The sequence below is a fragment of the Protopterus annectens genome, chromosome 9.part0 (assembly GCF_019279795.1).
Source record: "Protopterus annectens isolate FY-2018-M chromosome 9.part0, PAN1.0, whole genome shotgun sequence".
NCBI lineage: Eukaryota > Metazoa > Chordata > Ceratodontiformes > Protopteridae > Protopterus > Protopterus annectens.
In genome coordinates this window covers 1,908,088,419-1,908,115,078 of record NC_056743.1, presented here as the reverse complement: position 1 = coordinate 1,908,115,078, position 26,660 = coordinate 1,908,088,419, and the positions used below count along the sequence as shown (strand labels likewise).

Sequence of the window (26,660 nt, the reverse complement as noted above, 5' to 3'; positions counted from 1 at the left end):
CAAGGGGAAGATGGTGCACACTGCCTACCTGACCTGGCCAAAGTCTTTGACACTATTTCCCACTCTGGTATAATAGCTAAACTCTCTCAACTAGACATCAATCCATATGTTACCAGATGGGTAGCAAACTGGCTCACTGATGGAACCCACTTAGTCAAAATAGGAGAAGCCACCTCAAGTAGTAGACCCATAAAGGGCAGTGTACCCCAGAGATTGGTCTTGGGGCCTCTGTTGTTTGGGATATACTTCTCAGAGGTGCAGGCCAAATCTAGTGGGATATGGCTGACCAAGTTTGCAGATGAATGTAAGCTGGGTGCTGTCATCAATTCCTCTAGTGATGTATTCCTCTAGTGATGTGGACATCCTCCAAGAGGGTCTTGCCCAAACAAATAACTGGTGCCAGAAACATTTATTTATTTACTTATTTCAGTTTGATGACTGGGGAAGTCCACTGGGCCTAGAAGAACCTGTTTTCAGTGGAGGCTTGGGAAGAAAAGCTCCAGTAACAAATAAATTACAAAAAAAACATACAAGTTACAGATGCATACAAAACAGTGTAATCAGTTACACCAAGCTGAGGATACAGTGAAACAGATAAGAGGCATAATAGTTATAATGCACACATGTAGGGACATACAGGTAATAGAACATTGGTGGACGATTTTTGTATGTACAAAGTTAGAGTACAAATTTTGTTGTGATAAATTCACAGTATTTGATATAAAATGATATAAGATATAACATGACTTTAAACATAATGCCAAAAAAGGCATCATCCCTTTTGGGGAGAATGACATCCCCACAAATTATCACATTGTGTGCTTAGTGCCTTATTATCAATCAGCCATGAGGGACTTGGGAGCCTAGGTTGATAGCAAACTGACTTTTGACCGCCATATTGCCTCCATTGTATGGAAAGCTTCCTACATGGCCCACCTCATTAGTAAGGGTATCTCATCCAGGGACAAGATGATCCTAACATCCCTGTATTCTTCCCTTTATAAGACTGATTATTAAATAGGTTCATACTAGGCTATCTGCCCAAGGGCATTTATAAGCCTAGCCCAGAGTTTTGTGGCTTTCACCACCCCTTTAGTTTGAAGGATACTATGCCCATTATTTTGCTGTGCCTCTGTCAAGCAGTGACACTGAGGTAATCCCTGGGGTATATCTGCAATCTCCCATCCATTGGTCAAGATTTCTCTTGAACATGGCCAGCGAGGTGTTCTGCCTCACATGTACCGGGATTTTGTTCCACAGCATAGGGAGTCTCTGGGTGATGATTCTGTCCCTCCAGCACGTCCTATTAATAACCGTGTCAAGGTTTAAGTCTCCTGCCCTTGTAGTTCTGAGGGACCTAGATTTTTTGAGGTGAAGCATGTTCATCAATTCTGGGTTGGACATGGCCTTGTATGTCAGGCACAGGTCACCTCTGAGCAGACGGTAAGCGACTGAATAGAGCTGGAGTTCCTTCAGTCGGGCAGCATAAGACATATTTTTAAGACCATTTATCCTTTTGGTGAGGAACTTTTGGGGCCTTTCCAGTTGCTGCAGGTGTCGGGTCAGATACATTCCGAATGGGGCATTGTACTCAATCATTGGTCTGATGAGTGATGAGTACAGGGGGACGATGACCTCCCTTGATCTAGATGTGAATCCCTTCATGATCAGGTGGGCAATGTAGAAGGTCTTCCTAACTACTTTGGCAACGTGAGTGTCAAACGAAAGGTTACTGTCAACCTGGGTCCCCAGATCCCTGATAACCTCTTCTGTGCTCAGTGGATTGCTACCTATATGGTAGCTAGGGGTAACCTTGTTTTTCCCCGAAGGGTATGACTATGCATTTTTTGGCGTTTAACTTTAGTCCATGGCTCTGGCACCAGTTATCCGTTTCTATGAGACCCTTCTGAAGGATATCTGTGTCAGATGTGTTCTCGACTATGGCACCCAGTTTGCAGTCATCTGCAAATTTTGTCAACCATAACCCTCCTGTGTTTGCTTGTACTTCTGAAAAGTAGATGCCGAACAAGAGTGGGCCAAGGACTGAGCCCTGTGGGACACCACTTGTGACAGGCTTTGAGTCTGACATGGCGCCAGCAACTCTGACCCTGTGGGTTCTGTCACTTAGCCAGTTTGCTACCCATCTTGTGACGTATGGGTTTACATTTAAGCTGATGAGTTTTTCAATGATACCTGAGTGGGGTATTGTGTTGAAAGTCTTTGCCAGGTTGAGGTAGGCTGTGTGGACTGCCTTTCCCTCATCAATGGCCTTGGTGACTGTTTCGAAAAAGTCAACCAAGTTTAAAAGGCATGATCTGCCTTTGACAAAGCCAAACTGGGTTGTATCCAAAGTCTGCAAGTCCCCTATGTCTTTATTTATGAGTTCCATTATGATCCTCTCCATAGCTTTGCAGATCAGGCTTGTCAAGCTGATGGGACGGTAATTTCCAGGGTCGGTGGAGGCACCGGCTTTGTGAAGTGGGACCACAGTTGCCGTACGCCACTCCTTGGGTACGTATCCTGAGGTGAGGCTAAGATTAAACAGCTGTCCTAACTGTGGGTTTAATTCCTCATTGAGTTCATGGAGCACACAACCGGGGACACCATCTGGTCCCATGGATGCTGTGTTTTTCGCCTTGGAGAGAGCAGTTCTCACCTGAGTGTTAGATATATTTGGGGGGCTACAATCCTCTGGTATAGATATCTCTCCTTTTGGGGGGGAGAAGTTTGCACTGAACCGGTCAGCCAGTATGTTGGCAATGTCTGTAGGTTCAGTGATTTTTACATCATTTTGAACTAATTCTGAGCATATCTGGGAGTTTCCTCCCAGGTTTCTGACATAGCTAAAGAAGGCCTTATGATTGTCTTTTGAGTCCTTAGCGATTTTTCTCTCAAAATTTGCCTTGGATGATTTTATGAGAGATCGTGGTGTCTTACCTTTTAGGGATTTTGCTCTATCTTGTAGTACGTTCCTCCTTTTGTTGTAGAGCTTGCCTCTTTCGGCATGTACCTCTCAAAGCACATGCAGCAGCTGGGGAGACCACAGATATTCCTCACCTGGAGAATCTAGGGCCTCAAACATCCACCCTACACATATAAGCTAAAAACCCTGTCCCTCTGCTCACTTTCCTACAAACTCCTCAGAGGTGACGTCTGTCTGACATGCAAAGAAATCTCAGACCTCACACTGATGGGAATGCTGCATATCCCCAAGACAAGCTCCACTCGAGTAACCCACACACGTGACCTCAGCCTGGTCTGTGACATCAATAGGACTTGTTGGGACAGATTTATGTCCCAGAGACTCCCTCTTTTGTGGAATAGACTCCCTCTTCATGAAAAGCAGAGTACCTCTTTAAACCTTTTTAAGCCCAACCTGAACAACTGGATGGGGAACAGAAAATACACCCCCGTGATTGCACCTATGTCCCTGCTGGACAGTGGCATAGGGTGCTGACTTGTTGGAACATGAGCTAAATTCTTGGCTAGGCTTGTAAACGCCTCGGGGCCAATAGCCTAGTAACTTCCTAAGACATCCGTGTGGTCACGGAGACATGGTTTGAAGCATTGGAGATCACCCCAGCAGTACAGGGCTACAATGCCTTCCAGGTAGGGACTAAAAGTGGACATGTCTTGATTTACATCAATGACAAACTTGCCTCAAGGCTAAACAAACAGGACGATATATTTGAGCTTCTCCACATCCAAATTGTCATAGGAAAGATCCCTTATCATATCCTTGCCAGATATAGATCACCCTCTATGACTTGAGACCCAATTGGAGACTCTCCTTATTTAACCCAATACCACACTCTTGAATGAGTTTAACTACCCTACTATAAACATTTATTATATTTTGCATACAAGTAACCCAGAGATGGGCTGAACAAGGATGTATTGGGACATTTACATGCTTTTCTTCTCCATGAGTGAATAGGGGTGCTAAACTGGGTGTAAATTTGTCACTGCCCATCCACTCATCCAAACCACCTTTGAATATTTTAAGAAAAGTACTTGAAGTGGAAGACTGTTCCATGGTGTTCTCTTTGATACATACCGATCCTTCCAACACATTCTACTGAAGAAGAGACTGAGATCTCTTGGTCAGGTGTTTATGATACAGTTGGACTTGTGGATCTGTAATATATCTGACTGAGCATGGTCTGTTGAAGTTCTATACAAGAGGCAAAGGTCACTTCTCAATAACCCGAAGAGGAACAAGACTTTGAGGCAGTCTGCATAGTCATTATGATTTAGTGTCTTGATTTTTTTTAGTGAGGAAGTGTTGTGGTCATTCTAGTTGTGACCTGTCTTTGGACAGGTGTATACTGAAAGGGGCATTATACTCTGTGACTGACCTCATGAGTACCCAGTACACTGGAACAGTCACATCCCTGGATCTGAATGCAATCAGTACCTTTAGATATAAGCTGTGCAAAAGACAAAATATTTCCTTGCAGCAGTGGATATGTGCTATTTAAAAGACAGTTGTCATCCTTGCAGCAGTGGATATGTGCTATTCGAAGGACAGTTGTCATCCTTGCAGCAGTGGATATGTGCTATACGAAGGCCCATTCCTTGTCATCATAGTTTTCCAGATCTCTAACTTTGGGATCAGTTTTCAGAGGTGTGTGATAGTTACAAAGGGAATTATTTCCAAATGATACAATTATACACTTCTTGGCATTTAAAGTCTATAGTTTTGACACCAGCTATTTGTTTGAGCAGGCTCTCTTGGAGGATTGTGGTGTCCTCTGGGTGATTTTATGATCTGCAGACTTTGTCAGCCACAAACCCTTAACATTAGCAGTGACCTCCAAGAAGTAAATTCCAGAGGAGAGTGGCCCAAGGACTGAAATGTCGGGTACACCACTAGTGACGGGTCTTTTGGAGGAGGTAGAGCTGCCCACCCTAATTTTCTTGGTTTCTTTTTATGAAGCAATGTATAAGCCAATGAGTTACAAAGAGATTTGACATTTAGTTTTATTTTCTCCAAGTCTTTTGGGTTTGTAATGCAATAGTGAGAATGGACTTCATTCCTAAGTCAGGGTAAAATTAAAGTTTATGAAATTAGTATTGCTTCAATCTTGATGATAGCCTAAAGTCTTCTTCACAGCACCTGCAATGTGCCTAGGACTGACTCCTTGTACAATTTATACAGTTTCATGTATTTGTAGCATATCAAAGTACAACTGTAAATTATTTTTTATTAGACCTATTAATGCTGCTATTGTTAGAAACTGTCTGGGTATTTTTCTTCCACATTGCTGTCATTTCTGCCTGCATATTCTAATATTTTATGATTCTTTGTTGTCTCTGTATGCAAGACATTGTAATGACTTGGCGTGGCAATTTTCAATGTTATAATGTTCAACTAGTTATGGATTTAAAAGATCAAGTATGAACAAATGTGGTAGATGTAAAACATGTAGATACATTGCTGTGGGGACCTATCTGAGTGTTGCTGGCTATAAACGTACCATCGCATGCCCTGGTGTATGTAATTGCATCACAAGAAATTGTGTTTATGTAGCATCTTGTATGTCTTGTGAGGCATTCTACGTGGGCATGACAACAAGAAGTCTAAAAGAAAGAATAAGGGAGCACTGTAGTTCCATTAAAAGGATGGATGAACACAATGCCCTTTACATGCACTCAAAGGAATGCCACTTATTTAAAAAGTTTCTATTTTTTATAGTAGATAGGGTAAAACCAAACATTAATTGTGATATTGGCAATAGTGTGGCTTTACGTGAAACAGAGTGGCAGATAAGATTGAATGCCACGAAGTTTCCTGGGCTTAATGAATGTATTTCCTTAAAGCCTGTATTAAAACATCATGCACAAATTATTTGAAAAAAGTGGCTTTTGTTTAAGCAGTGTTAACAAAAAGTATGATCACTTGTATTCAAAGTACATTTTAGTTTCATATGGTATAAGAGGTTCTCCAAGTCCTAAACAAGCAGTACACATAATTCAAAAAAATAAAATTTATATTAATAATATTATTGTTGATAGATGAATTTTATTTCATTTTATTTTATTTTATTTCATTTATTGGAATATTTTTTTATATAAACAAAACATTTAATTCATATATACAGTTTTCAGTTTATACATATTTACTTGTTTTTTACACATTTTCTGATTATGGAATTTATATTAGGGGATGAATTTACAAATATCATAGAATTATAAAGGAATAGAACACATTGATTAAATGTATGCATATTTTTGGTGCACAACTTTAAGGTTAAAATAATAATTTATTATATTGTGTTGAACTAGTATTATAGGTAATGTACCATTCTCAATTTTAGAATGTAATTTCATGGTGATGATTCTTCTTTAGTCAAGACTTTTAAATAATTGATTAATTATTTTATTGATCTGACAGTTGATTAATTGGATTTTATTGGGTTATATAAGGAAGGATAAAGCTGGGTGTGTTTTGTTAAATGACTCTGATGAAGCCAGTTGTACTGGAGAAAGCGCTCAGTCTATGTGATTTATTGGATTAAACTGTATTTAATTCTACTCCTGGTCGGTGCCTCATTGTTGGATTTTGCTAACCCTGTGGTTGATGGTACCTATTTTTTGCAATTTTCAATGATCAGTTCTTTTCATGGACTACTATATATGCTTTTCTCACATCTATTTTTTAAACTGCTAGTAATGGGTGATCCCATGTGATGTACACTTCATCATTCTCTATAATATGTTGTGGTTCATGTTTCGAATGCTTCTCTGCTAATCCTATATTGTACTGTTTGCACAATCCCCTGTGCAGTAGTCATCATCGTGCCTTTCAGTGTACAGGCCGTCTGCCATCAGTGTATCATAACCAGCGAGATAATGTGCAAGTGTTTCCAATTCGTTTTTTACAGAATCTACATCCGTTTGTTTCTACCACATATCCAGTGGATTTTGTAAACAAGTGTGTATACAGTCCACTGTCCTGGGCTGTCATTAACTTTTCATCCTTTGGTTTCACCTCACTTCTCCTTAACCATTCCTGCATCAAATCGTGATCAACATAAGGTTGTTCCAGGAGTTCGCAATAGTTGCCACTATACCACTATATTTATGGCTTTTCCACATTTTTTTGTTCCTTCCCATCTGATCCTGGTCCTTGTATTCTTTTTCATTTGTTTTTTGGCACATACAGTTGCTATCTGATTTTTGTCTGCTTATGGTTTGAGCTGTGCCAGAATGTTTCTGTTAAACTAAGCAGAAACGTCACTCTCTCCATCTTTTAAAACTTCCACTATATTTGGATCTAATGATTTTAGCAAAATCAAATGTATTCCAATAACTGCAGATCTGTGCATGCAATCAATTTAGAGGAGGCCAGTTCCTCCTTCGGAGCGAGAAACGTATATACTTGGTATACACTGATTTTTGTATATCACTTGCTATATTGCTTTTAATATTAGTTTTAGTCTTGTGAAGTATTCCTAAGTTTTATACACATTTGTATATGTTTTATAGTCTATCCTTCATCACTTCCCAAATATTTATACACTTCCTCTTGCTCAAGTGCCTTTATATCACATTCCTGTCCCAGACTGATATTTCCTTGATGCTGCAGGTTTCCTGATTTAAATCATGCTTTTGCACATTTATCAATTTGTATATCATCTGAGATGGTTTTAATCACTTGCATGTACTTTCTACTTTCAATCTCATCTGATGATCTGTACAGTTCATCCACAAGAAGAAAAAAAAACTAGGTTGTTTTCTGTGAGCCAAATTTTAGCCATGACCTAATCTATTAAGTAAATGACTTAATGGGTTAAGGGCAAGACAAAACAGCAGTGGTGACAATCGACCTGGGATATCCCCATCTGAATTTTTATCCCTGGGTTAATTTGCCCTTTGCCATTGCTTAACTGCAAAGTAGTTTGTCATTATTTCCTGTTGACTGCAATGTGTAACTGATCATTAGAGTGAATCTTGTACATCTGTAGACACTCCTTTATCCATGAATGTGGGATGCTGTCACATGCCTTTTCGTAATTTATCCTTCCCATCCTTAGATTTCCCCTTTTTACTATTAGCCTTTGGCATGGTTCATCACCACTTCTCCTCCACCTTCTGAAGTCCCTCTCTCTCGACAGTCCTGCTATGAACTGGTTCACATCCTACCTTGAAAACCGACAACAAGCAGTTATCTGGCAAAACCATCTTTCAGACCTCCTTTCCACCTCCCTAGGTGTCCCTCAGGGCTCCACATTAAGTCCTCTACTGTTTTCCATTTTCATAAATGACCATCTTTCTACTCCACTCTCTACCTGCATTCAATATGCAGATGACTGTACCATAATTTGTTCTGGCACATCCCAAACCGAACTTCATTCTCTCTCACAAAAAGCTTTCACCACTATAGAACAATGGTTCTCTAACCATTGTCTTCTCCTTAACCCCCAAAAAAAACAAAAATTTGCTCTTTACACCCTCTCGTTTGTCTACCCCTCTTCATTTCACACTTGCATCCAATAATGGTACCCTCATTTCTCCAGACACCACCACCAAACTCCTAGGAATTACAATTGACAATCACCTAAATTTTGACACCCACATAAATACTACAATAAAATCTATTAACAGAAAACTTGGATCCCTCTATAGAATCAAACCTTTCCTTACACCAGAAGCCAGGACCACAATAGCTAGAACCCACTTAATCTCTACTCTATTATATGCTTCCCCCATATATACCAATCTTTCTAAAAATAATCTCAGCAAACTAGCTAAATCTTATAACAATATTGCCAGATTTGCTACAAACTCTCCTTACAGGACTCATCACTGTCAGAATCTAAAACGATTAGGCTGGCTTGAACTCCCTCACCAACTACAATTTAACCAACTTACAATAGCCCACAAAGCCCTATACCAACCCAGCAACACCCCAATTCTCTCTACCCTCATTATGCCTTTTAATAGCCTGAAGAATCTACGCTCCTCAAACAAAATGTTGATTCACACTACCTTATCAAAAAACGTAGCAGGCGACTCCCTATTCTCTAACTCAGTTGGTAAACTATGGAATCTATTACCACATGACCTTACAACCCAAACCTCTCTCCCACTATTTAAAACGAACATAAAACCTTTCTTCACTAACCACTGGTTATGTTCTTGTACCAACCCTGACTAACTGTTATCCTTTAACTACCCGTTACACTCAAAACCATAATATACTTAACTATAAACCTCTTCATACAACTCTCTATAAACTAACCTTTTTCTTAATTACTAATGTTGTTAGTCTTGAGTACTATTTTCCATGTTTGACTTTTTACTGTTTTTTTTGTAAATTTGTTAACTTTATGATGTAATATTCTATGTTAATGCCATTTTTCTAATTTTGAATTTGATATTTTTGTATGCTTTTTTACTGGAGCTTTTCTCCCCGGGCGTCTACTGAAAATGGACATGTATCCAGTTAGACTAGCCCGGTCAACAAATGTAAAATAAAGTTAAATAAAATATTCTCTATTGGGATGCTGTCATGCCTTTTTTGTAATTTATCCTTCCCATACTTAGATTTCCCCTTTTACAATTCTCTATTAAGGATGCTGTCACATGCCTTTTTGTAATTTATCCTTCCCATACTTAGATTTCCCCTTTTACAATTCTCTATTGGGATGCTGTCACATGCCTTTTTGTAATTTATCCTTACCATATTTAGATTTCCCCTTTTACAATTCTCTATTAAGGATGCTGTCACATGCCTTTTTTTGTAATTTATCCTTCCCATACTTAGATTTCCCCTTTTACAATTCTCTATTAAGGATGCTGTCACATGCCTTTTTGTAATTTATCCTTCCCATACTTAGATTTCCCCTTTTACAATTCTCTATTGGGATGCTGTCACATGCCTTTTTGTAATTTATCCTTACCATATTTAGATTTCCCCTTTTTACTGTTCTTTATTGGGATACCCACGGTAGTGGTGCTGCGGTAGCATTGTCACCTCACAGTAAGACGCTGTCCGGTTCGATTCTCAGCTAGAGCGTCTTCTGCGTGTAGACATGCATGAATGGGCATACCCTCGTTGAATGTTGTGCATCAGGACTGGTAACTCAGCACGTAAAAATCAACTACCAGTCATTAGCGGACTGGAGTTCCGCTGTGGTGACCCCTAACCGGGAAAAGCCGAAAGACACAACAACTATTCTCTATTGGGATGCTGTCACATGCCTTTTTGTAATTTATCCTTACCGTACTTAGATTTCCCCTTTTACAATTCTCTATTAAGGATGCTGTCACATGCCTTTTTGTAATTTATCCTTGCCGTACTTAGATTTCCCCTTTTACAATTCTCTATTAAGGATGCTGTCACATGCCTTTTTGTAATTTATCCTTCCCATACTTAGATTTCCCCTTTTACAATTCTCTATTAAGGATGCTGTCACATGCCTTTTTGTAATTTATCCTTCCCATACTTAGATTTCCCCTTTTACAATTCTCTATTAAGGATGCTGTCACATGCCTTTTTGTAATTTATCCTTCCCATACTTAGATTTCACCTTTTACTGTTCTCTATTATGGTTTGTTTAGCAGCAAATGACCCTTTTTCCCATGTGACTTCCTTCTGCTCCCGCTTTTGTTGTGTTGCTATGATTGAGGTTTTTTTTTCTAAATAACTATAAACTCTGTTTGGATCTGTTGCAGTGTATAACTTGCACATTGTCAGAAAGCACGGTTATTGGTCTATAGTTTTTACAGTGGCTTGCAAGTTGACTGTTAAGGAGGAAATTTAGCTGAGAGAGTTCACCTATGATGTCTGTGTGTGGGATGGTGTTGAATGCTTTTGCAAGGTCTAGACATGCAATGTGCACCATTTTGCCCTCATCCACTGCATCAGTAACTTTTTCAAAGACGTTGACCAGGTTAAGTAGGCTAGACATGCACCTGATGAATCCAACCTGCGTTGAGTTGGGGGGTCTGTAGATTGCCTGTATCCTTGTGTATTAATTCCATGATGACCCTTTCCGTACAGTGTTTTAGGGCAGTAGAGGGAGAAGACAAGCAGGATAATTTGGACCAGTAGCTAAGGGTATAGAGCTTAGAAAGAAGAGGGTGAAGTAAGAGCCAGGACATTCATCATGCTGCAGTCGTACATGTACAGAGCCAGGTATTCAGGACATTCATAATGCTGCAGTCGTACCTGTACACAGCCATGTATTCAGGACATTCGTCATGCTGCAGTCGTACCTGTACAGAGCCAGGTATTCAGGACATTCGTCATGCTGCAATCGTGCCTGTACACAGACAGGTATTCAGGACATTCGTCATGCTGCAGTCGTGCCTGTACACAGCCAGGTATTCAGGACTTTCGTCATGCTGCAGTCGTACCTGTACACAGCCAGGTATTCAGGACATTCATAATGCTGCAGTCGTACCTGTACACAGCCAGGTATTCAGGACATTCGTCATGCTGCAGTCGTACCTGTACAGAGCCAGGTATTCAGGACATTCGTCATGCTGCAGTCGTGCCTGTACACAGACAGGTATTCAGGACATTCATCATGCTGCAGTCGTACATGTACAGAGCCAGGTATTCAGGACATTCGTCATGCTGCAGTCGTACCTGTACAGAGCCAGATATTCAGGACATTCATCATGCTGCAGTCGTACATGTACAGAGCCAGATATTCAGGACATTCATCATGCTGCAGTCGTACATGTACAGAGCCAGATATTTAGGACATTCATCATGCTGCAGTCGTACCTGTACAGAGCCAGATATTCAGGACATTCGTCATGCTGCAGGTGTACCTGTACAGAGCCAGGTATTCAGGACATTCGTCATGCTGCAGTCGTACCTGTACAGAGCCAGGTATTCAGGACATTCGTCATGCTGCAGTCGTACCTGTACAGAGCCAGGTATTCAGGACTTTCATCATGCTGCAGTCGTACCTGTACAGAGCCAGGTATTCAGGACATTCATCATGCTGCAGTCATACCTGTACACAGCCAGGTATCTTTTAGGTATTCTCTTGTTTGTGCTTTAAGAGTAGGTGTTCACTGTTTTAATTGGAGAGAGAGAGGAAGGGAGTTGCAACTTTGGGACAGGAAAGAGGAATACACAGAGTCACCAGCTGAGTTGTTTGTATGAGTTGTTTTCAAAAAATTGTTACTGCCTGTTGGCCTAAACCATGGTTGAAAATTTGTATTGAACTAGTTCACTTACCTAGTGAACAATGCTAAGAAAAGTAAAAATAAAATAACAATACTGTGAAGGTCAACATTAGCAATTGACCAATAAGATCTGTCAGCTCTGAAAAAAATAGATTATATGCATATATTAAGGACATGCGGCTGGGAATGTTTAGAGTCACGGCATTAATAAAAATTGAAAATAGAGGGTGTCTTGGCACAAATCCTTGGATCATACTCTGGTTGGGTGTAGGGAGGAAAGCTATGAACAGACTGGCTAGCCAGGTGGTCACAGAATATGAGAGAATCAGAGAGTGCTGGATTCATCACTTTGTTTCTTTTAGCTAATTTAGGAGCTATGGGTGTGGCTACTGCTTACAGGTGCAACTTTTGTGTTCATGTTTAGCCTAGAGTTCTGTTAGTAGCGCTGTTCAAAGAGATTGACATGGTGCAGTCATTACATCTTTTTTCTGAATCTTTACTGTTTGACATACAGTGGGCAGTGAAGAGTTGCAGGATATATTGTATGTTTCAGTACTTGGTGTGCAGTGTTAAGTTTTTGCTGTCATTTGTTGGGGCAGTACTAATGAGTTTGGCCTGCTGTTTATTGATATGGTGGTAAGGTGTGTGGCCTGCTGTTTATTGATATGGTGGTAAGGTGTGTGGCCTGGTGTTTATTGATATGGTGGTAAGGTGTGTGGCCTGCTGTTTATTGATATGGTGGTAAGGTGTGTGGCCTGGTGTTTATTGATATGGTGGTAAGGTGTGTGGCCTGATGTTTTTTGTAATGAGGGTAAGGTGTGTGGCCTGGTGTTTTCTGGGATGGTGGTAATGTGTGTGACCTGTTTATTGAGATGGTAGTAAGGTGTGTGGCCATGGGTTTTTTGGGATGCCAGTAAGGTGTGTACTCCTTAGGGTTTTTTTGAGATGGCAGTACGGTGTGTGGCTTGTTTATTGGGGTGGCAGTTAAGTGCATGGCCTGAAGTTTATTGGGGTGTCAGGTGCATGTCCTGAAGTTATTGGGATGGCAGTAAGGTGTGTGCCCTAAGATTGCGGTAGGAATGTGGATTGATGTTTATTGGGATGGTGGTAAGGAGTGTGGCCTGATGTTTACTAGGACGGTAGTAAGGTGTATGGTCTGATGTTTACTAGGATGGTAGTAAGGTGTGTGGTGGCCTGATCTTTATCTGGCATTACCAGAAGGGCTCATCCAGACTCTGCTACACTTTGCTGTGAAGGAAAGGTTAGTTTGCTTTTATTTTTTGTATTTTGTATATTTTAAATACTGTAGTTTGTTTTCTTTACCTTGTGTTTTGCTTGCATTCTGTTTTAACAGCATATTAAAACTTCAAAAGAGACCACAGCTCTCTCTTCTGAGTCGGGCAGAATTTTTTTCCCACCCTCCCAGTTACAGTTGTCTTGTTAAATACCACTGTCTTTCTAGTTGTCTGCCTCTTATGTTAATCTGACCATATCTCATTTCCTCTCTGCTTTCACTGGCTTGTGAAATTTGAAATCACTCCCCTTCAACTATTTAAATGTATTGGCCATCCTACTGTATTCCATAGTACCAGAATACAAAAGTGACCACCCCTTTAAATCCATCTTGCTGTTTTAAAAATAGCAACTCTCCACTAAACCTTAACTTTAAACAAGTAAAACTTAAGTTACCTACTTTCACATCTACCTTCTCTAGTGCACACTGCAGTGTGCTTTTTTTTTTATCTTACCTTTAAGCATCCCTGTGACTAGCACTTGCTCTAATACCTGCTGGAAAGCACTAGGAAGCCTTAAACTGATACAATCACTCAACTCTCCTTGTTAATAAGGAGAAATTGATAGTAGGTACTAAACAGCCTATAATTGCAAAGTACCTTGCTAAGGTAAGGGAAAACAGCTCCTGTACTTTATACAAAAAAAAAAAAAAAAAAAAAAAAGAGCACCAAACCAGGCATGTCCAAGGGTCAGCTTCCAGTGATTTCTCTTGTCCACCTGGTGAATCTGGTCATACTGGGTCAATGCAGCAATTGCCTCATGTACACAGACAACCCTCTCCTCCTACCACCCAACACTACAACCTGTGAGAGATGCACTTACATAGCCAAAATGGAAGCAATGCTCTCTCCACCCAAGATTGTGCTAGACAGTCAAGAGGAGAAGGTTAACACCCACACTACACCTCAAGCAACACATAGCCCTTCTAAACCCACACCACCAACACCCACATATAGCAACACTAAATCCACATATGCAGAGGCCCTTGACTGTAACCTGCCCAAGCAACAAGGACTTCTGAAGCTGAAACGCAAACAAACACCAATCACAGCCAAAGTGTCACATTGTTCACAACACCAGTGTGCCACCCAGCAACAGCCCCTAAGGCAAGACAATGTACCTAACACTTTAGTCATAGGTGACTCTATAGTCCGGCACACTGATGTCCCTCTCACCAGGTTGAACAAGGAGAACATTACAGTCAGCTGCCTGTTGGGTGCCAGGATCCACCACATAGCACATGCACTCAAGTCTCTCCACAACAAGTACAAATATGACTCTGTCATTGTCCATGTTGGAGTGAATGACTTGAGACGTACCTCCCTGGACTACATGAAGAGAGACATGGAAGAGCTTCTCTGATCATGTGGCCCAGGCAGGTATGACCCTAGCGCTGAGTAGCATCCTGCCTTCTCCCAGAATGATACCACAATATAAGGACAAAATGATTGACTTCAATTGTCTAAGCTTCTGGTGTCATTCAAAGGGGATCCAGTATCTGCCTGGGATGACATGAGTGACAGACCACAATGCTTTGCCAGAGATGGTCTGCACCTGTCGCCCCTGGGATTCAGGTTACTGGCTAAGGCTCTTGCCACCCCTATAGTGCCTTTTTTTAGGCAAAGTTCAAAGGTCAAAACCACCACTGTAACAGGTACAAGCATGCAAAATCTGAAGGTAATGCTACTCAATGCTAGAAGTCTAAACCTCAAAATGCACTCTCTCGAGGCACTCCTAAAAATGGAGAACATCGATATCTGTACAGTAACTGAGACCTGGTTCAAGGCTCCAGAGAGCACCCCTGCAATACCAGGCTACAATTCTTACCACACTTTTCGGCCACCAAAGCAGGACCGAAACACTAAAGGTGGAGGAGTGTCAATATTCACCAAGGATATTCACACCACCAGGCTAGTTGCCCAACACAATGCATCTGAAATTCTCCAGGTGCAACTAACACTAGGTAAGACTGCAATCCAAATTGTAGCTTGCTACAGATCCCCCACCATACCCCAAGATTCTCACTACACCTTTCTAAGCATACTGGAAAATATTAAGATAGAACCAAACACCCTAATACTGGGTGATTTTTAACTACCCTGCCATTAACTGGGAAAACTACTCGTGTACCAACACCTTTGCCCAACGGTTCAGGGAATTCATAAATTCCAATGCCCTGGATCAACTAATCCATAGTCCCACCAGGGGCACCAATATCCTAGACCTGGTCATTACCAACATGGGGAAATCGATGCTCCACACCTATAGTCACCCCCTCGTTATTCAGGTCTGACCATAAGCTAATCACCCTTAACATCCACATCCCACCCCCCCACCCCAGTAAGGAAACCTCCATAAAAAATTTCTCCAAAGCCAACTTCATGCTACTCAAGTCAGAAGTGACAAACGTCATGACACCCATGCAGACGGGAACTGAAGGTTCAACTGCTGAATCCTACACTAAGGCACTGTACGAGCACATCCACTCATGCATGAATCGTGCCATCCCAAACAGAACCAAGATGCTCTCATCCAAAAAAAGGAAGCCAATCTGGTGGTCCACTGCCATAAACAAACTTTACAACAAAAGGAAGAAACTGCTGCACAAAAGAGGAAAATTCCAGGATGCAAAAAAATTCCCTTACCAGCCTCAGTAAGAAACTGAGATCCTTCATAAAATCCTCCAAAACTAGTTACGAAAATAAAATTGCCAAAGATTCCAAAGACAACCACAAGGCATTCTATAACTGTCAAGAATCTAAATGGCAATGCTCAGATCTGCTCTGAGCTAAAACAGAATGGCATTAAATATACTGATCCCAAGGATATTGCCAATATCCTGGCAGATCGATTCAGTGCCAACTTCACCCCCCTCTCACCCCCTAAATGGCCTATCTCAATACCGGAAGATTGCCAAATTCAAGTAATAACGGCCACACAGGTAAAAAAAACGCACTCTCCAAAGCTAAGAATACAGCATCCATGGGACCAGATGACATCCTGGGCTGTGTACTACATGAACTACAATATTAACTGGCACCTCACCTAAGTGTCATGTTTAATCATAGCCTCACCTCAGGTTTCGTGCCCACTGAGTGGCACAGAGCTACAGTTATCCCACTCCACAAGGGGGGATCTACCTTGGATCCCGGAAACTACCATCCCATCAGTCTGACAAGCCTTATCTGCAAGGCCATGGAGCGTATTATCATGGAACTTATAAACAATTGGCAACCTTCAAACACTGGACCCCACCCAGTTTGGGTTCGTGAAGGGCCGATCTTGTCTCCTGAACCTGATTGACTTCTTCGAAACAGTCTCCAGAGCCATGGACAAGGGTAAGGTGATCCACACAGCCTATCTAGACCTAGCCAAGGCCTTTGACACCATCCCCCACTCTGGAATCATAGATAAACTTACTAAGCTGGGCATTAATCCCTACGTCACCCAATGGGTTGCTAACTGGCTTATTGATAGAACCCACACTGTAAAAGTAGCCGACTCCAAATCCAGCTCCAGACAAGTGACAAGTGGAGTACCTTAGGGTTCAGTCCTGGGACTGCTCTTGTTTGGCATCTATTTCTCTGAAATACAGGCCAACACTGAGGGACTCTGGATAACAAAGTTCGCAGATGACTGCAAACTGGGAGCCATTATTGAATCCTCAAATGATGTGGATACTCTACAAAAGGGCCTTACAGAAACAGATGCTTGGTACCAGAGACATGGACTCAAGCTCAATGCCAAGAAATGTATAGTTATCCCCTTTGGGGAAAAAATATGTGTCTGTGAATTACCACATAGGTGGCAGTACACTAAACACCGAAAGTGTGATAAGAGACTTGGGGACACAGGTGGACAGTGGTCTCACCTTCGATAACCACATCGCCACAACAGTCAGGAAATCCTTCTATGTGGCACACCTCATCACTAAGGGCTTTTCATCCAGAAAAAAGGAGGTCATTGTCCCACTGTACTCATTCCTCATTAGACCCATTATAGAATACAATTCCCCGTTTGGTATGTACCTCTCAAGACATCTGCAACAACTGGAAAGGCCACAGAAATACCTCACTAAAAGAATCACAGTCCTAAAGCAGATGCCCTACGCTGACCGCCTTAAAAAACTCCAGCTATACTCTGTCGCATATCGTCTACTCAGAGGCGATCTCTGCTTAACATACAAGGCCATGTCAAACCCAGAGCTGTTGGACATGCTACACTTAAAGAAATCCCAATCCCTGAGAGCCACATGCTCCAGGGATCTAAACCTTGTCATCACAATAAACAAAACATGTTGGAGGGATAGGTTCCTGACCCAGAGACTCCTTAGACTCTGGAATAGATTGCCCATACATGTCGAGCAGAGTGCCTCTTTGGCCTTCTTCAAAAGGAACCTTGACGATTGGATGGGAGAAAGGAAATTCACCCCGGGGATCACGTCAGTCGCCCTGTTAGACAGGTGTCTAGGGAAGTAAATAGTGTGGAAAGAAATAGCCAGGGAATTATGGCAGGGCTTATATAGGCCCTAGGGCTGATAGCCTAGTACCAACCTATGAACCTATGTTATGCCCTGATGTTTATTGGATGGTGTTAAGGTGTTTTACCCAATGTTTACTGGGATGTTGGCAAAGTGTGTGTCCTAATATTTATTATGTTGGTGGAAAGGTTTGTGGCCTGATGTTTTTTTGGAATGGCAGTAAGGTGTGAGCTGTGAGTTTTTCTGGGATGGTGATAAGGTGTGTGGCCTGATGTTTATTGGTATTCTGGTAATGTGTGTAACCTGATGTTTTTTGGGATGCTAGTAATGTATGTGATGTGATGTTTATTGGGAAAGTGGTATGGAGTATGGACAGATGTTTATTGGAATGGTGGTAAGATGCGTGGCCTGACATTTTTTGAGATGTTGGTATGGTGGTGGCTTGAAGTTTATTGGGATGGAGGCAAAGTGTGTGGCCTGATGTTTACTGGGAAGCTGGTAAGATGTGTGGCCTGATGTTTACTGGCATGCTGGTAAGATGTCTGGCCTGATTACTGGGATGCTGGTAAGATGTATGGCTTGATGTTTACTGGGATGCTGGTAAGGTGTGACCTGATGTTTACTAGGATGCTGGTAAGATGTGTGGACTGATGTTTACTGGGATGTTGGTATGATGTGCAGCCTGATGTTTACTGGGATGCTGGTAAGGTGTGTGGATTGGTATATATTGGGATGGTGTTAAGGTGTGTGACTTAATGTTTACTGGGATGGTGGTAATATATGCATGGCCTGTTATTTATTGGGAAGATGGTAAGATGTGTTGCATGTTTTTGGGATGGCAGTAAGGCATATGGCCTTATGTTTCCTGGAACAGCACTAAGGCAGGTGGCCTTATGTTTCCTGTGATGGCTGAGAGGTGCGTGGCCTTATTTTTCCTATGATGGCAGTGAGGTGTGTGGCCTGATGTTTACTGGGATGGCAGTAAGGCATGTGGTCTGAGGTTTACTGGGTTGCCAGTAAGCCATGTGACCTGATGTTTACTGGGATGGTAGTAAGGTGTGTGGCCCGATGTTTACTTCTGTTTGTAAGGTGTGTGGTGGCCTGATGTTTATTGGGATGGTGTGGCCCAATGTTTATTGAATGATGGTAAGGTGTGTGACCTGATGTTTACTGGGATGAAAGTAAGCTGTGTGACCTGATGTTTAATGGGATGGTGTGGCCCGATGTTTATTGGATTATGGTAAGGTGTGTGGCCTGATGTTTACCAGAATGGTAGTAAGGTGTGTGGCCTGATGTTTACTTCTGTGTTTGTAAGGTGTGTGGTGGCCTGATGTTTATTGGGATGGTGTGACCCGATGTTTATTGGATGGTGGTAAGGTGTGTGACCTGATGTTTACTGGGATGGCAGTAAGTCATGTGGCCTGTTTTTTTATTGGGATGGCAGTAAAGTGTGTGGCCTGATGTTTATGCGATGCTGGTAATATGTGTGGCCTACCATTTTTGGTTTGGTAGAGTAAGGAGTCGTGCCTGTCAACTTCTTGGTAAGACTGACCATCAGAATTTGATAGTGTCTAATTTTCTTTTTTTGAAAGTCAGATAAATTATTGCAAGGTAAAACTAAATGCTGCATGTCAGGGGTGCTAAGGTTCATCAGTAATGACATTGTGGCATAGCTCATTGAATCCCACAGTAGCTTCTGGAGAACATTTGGAAGTGGTTGAGGATCATACTGATAGAAATTAGATGATATTTAAGTTAGGTGAGTGTTTGCTCATGTATAATTCCCTCATTTCCTTTCAGATTTAAAAAAATTAAAAAATTTTAAAAAAGTTTGGGTTTGATATTTTTTTGTCCATTGTGGCATGCTGTTGCTGACCCATATATATATACCATAGACTGTTTCATGTTGTTGTAGTGTACAATTCTCGCATATATAATAAATAAAATGGTGTTTTATTTCACAGCAAGCAGACTTATTGGTACAGAGAGATGGGGACTTCCTTATTCGAGATTCTGTTTCAAGTCCTGGAGATTATGTATTGACTTGTAAATGGAAGCATGAACCACTGCATTTTAAAATTATCCGTGTAGCATTGCGACCTAAAAAGGGATACTCACGTATCCTTTTCCAGTTTGAGCAAGATCAGTTTGACAGCATACCAGCTCTCGTCCGATTCTATGTTGGTAACCGTTGCTCTATCTCAGAACAGTCTGGTGCGATAATATTTCATCCCATAAACAGAACTGTGCCTCTACGACTGATAGAGGAGCGGTATGGGGCCGCATACAAAGAACATGTTGACAAAGACGGACACTTGTTAATCATGAAGAGGCTGGATCGTAGCAAAAGATTGAGTCTTAGTGCCTCCCCAGCAGAGCAGATGATGGAGAGTAACCTGTTAAGGTAGGTAACTTAAGGTAAACGATCTGCTAACTAAAGTGTTTACTTGTTTCTAAAGTTCTAAACTGGTTAAAGTGTATTTTCACTGCTCCTAAAGTACTTAACTGAGTTTGGAAGTATTGCAGTCATTTTCTGCATTATTAGTAGTGGGTTTAGCTTGTACAGTGTTGAAATGCACAAACATTACATCATTTAGTTCGAGTCAAAGTTTGATACCGGCATGGTACAGTTATGCAGAATTCATAGTTTGATACTGACATTGTACAGTTATGCAGAATTCACAGTTTGATACCAACATCATGCAATTATGCAGAATTCACAGTTTGATACCAACATGGTACAGTTATGCAGAATTCACAGTTTGATACTGATATTGTACAGTTATCTATAATTGACAGTTTGATAATGACATTGTACAGTTATGTAGAATTCACAGTTTGATAACGACATTGTACAGTTATGATGAATTCACAGTTTGATACTGACATCATACAGTTATGCAGAATTCAGTTTGATACCGACATCGTACAGTTATGCAGAATTCTCAGTTTGATACCGGCATGGTACAGTTATGCAGAATTCATAGTTTGATACCGACGTCGTACAGATGTTCTTCATCTCACATTGCTGCAGTCCTTACATATGGGTAGTCCGCTGTCCTCGGTCGGCCCGAATACCAAAGTATTAGGCTGACGTCGGTCAAGGCACTTAAAACTGACATCAGGACGTCAGGGTACAAAAGCGCATGACCGACGTCATATCCTCAGTCTTTTTTGCCGCATGGTCCGATGCAGAAGCAGCGTTGCAAGTGCCGTTCGGCGTTCTGAAATTTTTCGAGTTCGGAGTTTCAGACCGAATCCAAGTTGGCTAAGTACCCCGTTGGGGATTATTTTGTTTTTTTCTTGCCTCCATGTAGTACCGGATGTCAGAAAAAGTGAATAATTGTATTTCTTGTGGGAAACAGATACCGCATAGGGATTATCATTCTTTGTGCATTCCTTGTTTGGGGCCTGAGCACGACGTAGTCGGGTGTCGCTTTTGTGCTAGGTTCAATAAGCGCACTATTAAGCGAAGGTTAGATTGTGCTAGGCTGGTCTTCGGTAAGCGGTGCAATTATAATATGCCGTCGGATTCTCCGGCGTCCGCTTCCACGAAGAAGCGCAAAGACAAAACAGTTAAACCCAGGCAAGATGAGTCGTCCGTTCCGGACGCCGGTTCTTTAGAGGCTTCAGTAGAACCGGTGGGTCCGACGGAGACTTCTTTAGAGTCTCAGGGGCAGACTTTAATTTTACAGGATGTGGACTCTCTTGAGGCAGGGCAGGCTGAAGGGGCTTCTCAGGTTTCTGTACTCCCCTCCCTTCCCAGGGTGGTTAGGCCCTCTCCTTCTGTTTCTAAGGCTTCTCCCAGGGGCAGGCCAGGTTTAGCATCTGTTGGTGTCACTCCTAGTTCAGCAGGGTCTGTGCCTAAGAAGCACATGCTTAAAATGGCAGAAGATTTGATTACTCTGATTAGAGGTTCTTTGCCCCCTCCTGATAAGAGGCCTAGGGTGGAGCCAGAGTTGGGAAGTTTTGAACAGGCTTCAGATGTTTCAGAGTCTTTGGCTGAAGACTTGCAGGAGTACTCTCCTTATTCGGATTCTGATGCAGAAGACTCCACTCCTTCTGCTTCTCCTCCAGAGGATTTTTCTTTTTCAGAGACACTTCACTCTATGAGGGAGCATTTTAAGTGGGAAGGTCAAGACTTCTCTGATTCTCGGAAAAGGCTTAGGGAATTTTTGCTTTTACCTCAACATAGGCCCTTAGCTATACCACCTGTTCTAGATGTTGTGCAGGATGTGTTTTCAGAGGCTTCGCTTAATCCTGATTCTCTGCCTCCTGCGCCTGTTAAACCAGATAGGTATTACAGGGTGCCTGAGGCTCATAAATATCTTTATAAGAGTCCTAGGGCGGACCCAGAAACTATTAATCAGGGACCCAAGGGGGTCAAGGCCTCTGTTGTAAAAAATCCGGTTCCTCTAGATAAAGAGGCCAGAGCTTTGGATAGATGGGGAAAGAAGGTCTATACTTCTTCTACCTTAGCAATGAGGGCTTTGAATTGCCAGTTTCATATGTTGAAATATCAAAACTTTCTTCTTTCTCAATTGAAATCTAAGGTGGATGCTCTGGCAGAGAAGGCATTGAGTGTAAAGAATTACAAGATTTGGTGCATGTCTCTGAGCAGGTTGGTAAGCATTCTTTACAATGTGGTTTTGATGCTGTGCAGGCCTCGTCTAGGGTGGCTGCCACTAGTTCAGTTCTTCGCAGGCACGCCTGGCTGAAGGATCAGAATTTTTCTGACCATGTTAAAACAAGGATTTTGGATGCTCCTTTGCAGTCTGAAGTGTTGTTTGGTCCACCTGTGGAATCTGTCTTGAAGAAAATGGAGGACAAGGCTAAGTCTATGCAGACTGTTAAGGATTTTTTGCAAGTGCAGCCTCCAAAGTTTAGTAGGAATTGGCCTGCTAAGGGGTGGACGTATCCTTCTTATGATTCTCAGTCTAGGGGTAGATCTAGACGTGGTAGGGGCAGAGCACAGAGTTCCTTCAGACCTAGAACTGGGAGTTCACCTGCACAATCTTGAGTGAGGGTAGGGGCCAGTCCTTTCGTAAACAGGCCCAATGACCTACTTTTTCAGCTGCCAGATCCCTCTTGCCTGGCAGCACCTTTGGGAGGAAGGTTGGCACTTTTCAAGGAAAATTGGATTTTAATTATCCAAGACAAATGGGTACTGGATATCATACACAGAGGTTACAAGTTTTATTTCCATACCTTGCCTCCTTTCAAAGGCATGCCAGACGTTCCTCCTCAGCAAAGACTAGAGGCTCACAACCAAATTTCTCTTCTACTTCAAATAGGAGCTATACAACCGGTCCCTCTGCCAGAAGTGGGCCTAGGATTTTATTCTCGCCTGTTTCTAGTACCAAAGAAAGGGGACACGTGGAGACCCATTTTGGACTTATCTATCCTCAACACATATCTGGACATTCCCAAGTTCAAAATGTTGACGTTACAGCAGCTTTTACCTCTGCTGGGCAAAGATCACTGGATGGTGACACTGGATCTCAAGGAGGCTTACCTTCATGTTCCTATCAGGCCCAGTTGCAGGAAGTATCTGCATTTTCGGTCTGGGACTTTTCATTATCAGTTCTCTGCATTGCCCTTTGGCTTATCTACTGCGCCCAGAGTGTTCACGAAGGTTCTGGCTCCAGTGGTAGCTTTCTTCAGGCTAAGAGGAATACAAATCTATCCTTATTTGGATGATTGCCTGATTCTGGCTCAAGGAAAGAATGAACTTCTTCATCATTTACAGTATGTGATGGCAGTGTTAAGATGCCTAGGGTATTCTGTGAACGAAATAAAGTCCAGTCTAGTACCCTCTCAGGACATGTGCTTTCTGGGTGTGAGACTGAATACAGCATCCCAGATGGCCTTTTTGACCCCGGACAAACAAAAGAATCTTTCTCTTTATTTCCATCAATTGTCTCGTCAGTCCAGGCTGACTGCAAGGACAGTCCTTCAAGCCTTGGGGTTCATGGCATCTTGTATTCTGGTACTTCCCAATGCCAAACTGCATATGAGGAAGCTACAATGGTATCTCAAAAATGTATGGACGCAACACTGCCAAGATTTGGACACTGTCATTCAGATAATACCTTGCATTCAAAAGGAATTTTTGTGGTGGGCTCAGGAATGTCACCTAAACAAGGGACTCTCTGTGACCCGACCAGAGGCGAGTCAGATTCTAACGACAGATGCCTCAGACAAAGCTTGGGGAGCTCATCTAAATGGAAAATGGGTGCAAAACACGTGGCCTGCCAGACTTCAACATTTACATATCAACTTGAAGGAGATGTTAGCAGTCCAATTTGCATTGATAGCTTTCAAGGATTTACTTCTTCCAGGGCAGGTGTTGATTCAAACAGACAACACAACTGTCATGTGGTACATCAACAAGCAAGTGGGGACACATTCATATCCTCTATGCAGACAAGCAATGATTTTGTGGGAGACTGCTCTCAGTTTGCAGCTAAATCTTCAGGCAAGGTTTCTGCCAGGAGCACAGAACTCCTTAGCAGATGTGTTGAGCAGACAAATTATGGATCCCCACGAGTGGAAATTGGATCCTCATGTATTTCAAAGATTGACAGTGTTATGGGGAACTCCAGACATAGATCTGTTCGCTTCTCCACTGAATTACCAGCTGCCAAAGTTTTGCACGAAAAGGTTTCATCCCACAGCTTGGAAAGTGGATGCTCTCTCATTCAATTGGAGCAATCTTCACGTGTATGCCTTTCCACCTCTGCCTCTCCTCCCAAAGGTACTCCTGAAGGTCAGACAGGACAAGCCAACCATGATTTTAATAGCTCGGGATTGGCCTCAACAGCACTGGTACCCATTACTGAGAAGTCTGGTACGGGAGCCTCCATGGCCTTTGCCTTCGATTCCACACCTGCTGTCTCAGGAGAACAGTCATTTACTCAATGTCAAACTTCACTCTCTACATCTAACAGCCTGGCATATTCTGTTTTAAACCCTGGAGGGTCTCAGCTTCCACAACAAGTTTTGAATGTTATTTTGGAGGCCAGAAGGCCTAGTACAAGGAAAGTTTACGCAGATAAATGGAGGAGATTTTTAATTTGGAGTACAGCAAAGGACCTTGATGTTTCTAAACCTAACTTAAGTGTGGCTCTTCAATACCTTACTGAGTTATTGGACAAAGGTTTGTCCTTCTCTATAAAGGTTCATGCTGCAGCAATTTCTGCTCACTATGACTGTGACCCACCATTATTTTCTCATCCTTTGTTTAAGCAATTCCTTAGAGGGGCAAAGAATATAAGACCCCCACGTAGAGCTCCTACTCCTGCTTGGGATCTCAATTTTGTGTTGGAGAAACTCACTCTACAACCTTTTGAGCCTGCAGCAACTGCCGAGTTGAAATATTTATCATGGAAGACTGCTTTTTTGTTGGCCATTACATCTGCGAGAAGGGTTTCTGAATTACAGGCGGTTGAGCCTTTCTTAATTTTCCACAAGGATAGGGTGTCTTTGCGTACTAACCCTTCCTTTAAATAAAGGGGAGAAGATTTTGCACACTTTGGATATACACAGGCAGTTGCGATATTATTTGAACAGAACTAAAGGGTTCAGGCAGTCTCAGCAGTTGGTTGTTTCATTTGCTTTGTGTTCTCAGGGCAAACCTGTTTCAAAACAAACTATTTCTAAGTGGATTGGTTTTTGTATTGCTTTCTGTTATTCCCATCATGGTAAGGAGGTTCCATCTGGGATTAGGCCTCATTCCACTAGGGCTACTGCCACTTCTACAGCTTTTTTAAGGGGGGTGGCTACTAAGGATATTTTGGAGGCAGCTACTTGGAGTTCAGTGCATACTTTCTCTAAGCATTACCACCTTCCACTTTACTCTAAATCTAGGGCTGGATTTGCCACTGCAATTTTACAGGGCATTTTGGCAGCTCCTAATGCTTTATAGTTTTGCCATCCTCCCTTACCTCTGCTTTGGGATTCTACCCATATGTAAGGACTGCAGCAATGTGAGATGAAGAACATAGTACAGTTTTGTACCTACCATAAATGTAGATGTTCGAAGATCCACATTGCTGCAGTCCAATTTACCCTCCCTCCTTCCCCTCTGTAGTTAGAGGTGGTTGTGTGGTTTGGGTTGTACATATTGTAAATATGGTTAGTGCAGGGGTGGTTGTTTGTTTTTTGCTGTTTTTTGGCTTTGCCCTTTCTTTGTAGGGCCTTCTGACATCTGGGGCAAGAAAAGACTGAGGATATGACGTCGGTCATGCGCTTTTGTACCCTGACGTCCTGATGTCAGTTTTAAGCGCCTTGACCAACGTCAGCCTAATACTTTGGTATTCGGGCCGACTGAGGACAGCGGACTACCCATATGTAAGGACTGCAGCAATGTGGATCTTCGAACATCTACATTTATGGTAGGTACAAAACTGTACTTTATGAAGAATTCACAGTTTGATACCAGTATGGTACAGTTATGCAGAATTCACAGTTTGATACCGATATTGTACAGTTATGTAGAATTTACAGTTTGATACAGACATTGTTCAGTTATGTAGAATTCAGAATTTGATAACAACGTTGTACAGTTATGTAGAATTCAAGTTTGATACTGACATTGCACAGTGATGAAGTTACGCTAATTAAATGTTTGGTGGAGGATGTATGCCCCACGTCTTGGGGGCTGTGCAAGTCTTTCTGTCCAAAAACCTGTTTTTCTGTGTATTTTATTTTTGATAACGTAATTGCCACTGTG

The 26,660-nt window shown here is 42.0% G+C and overlaps 1 protein-coding gene across 3 annotated transcripts in view; it reads left to right on the top strand.

The window, feature by feature from the left end:
• Positions 1 to 26,660, top strand: part of LOC122812315 (breast cancer anti-estrogen resistance protein 3 homolog) — a 697,444-nt gene that overhangs the window by 104,615 nt on the left and 566,169 nt on the right. For all 3 annotated transcript variants that reach the window (XM_044084719.1, XM_044084717.1, XM_044084716.1), the window contains exon 3: positions 19,891 to 20,330. In XM_044084719.1, the coding sequence (XP_043940654.1) occupies positions 19,891 to 20,330 (440 nt within the window). The remainder of the gene's footprint in view (positions 1 to 19,890; positions 20,331 to 26,660) is intronic.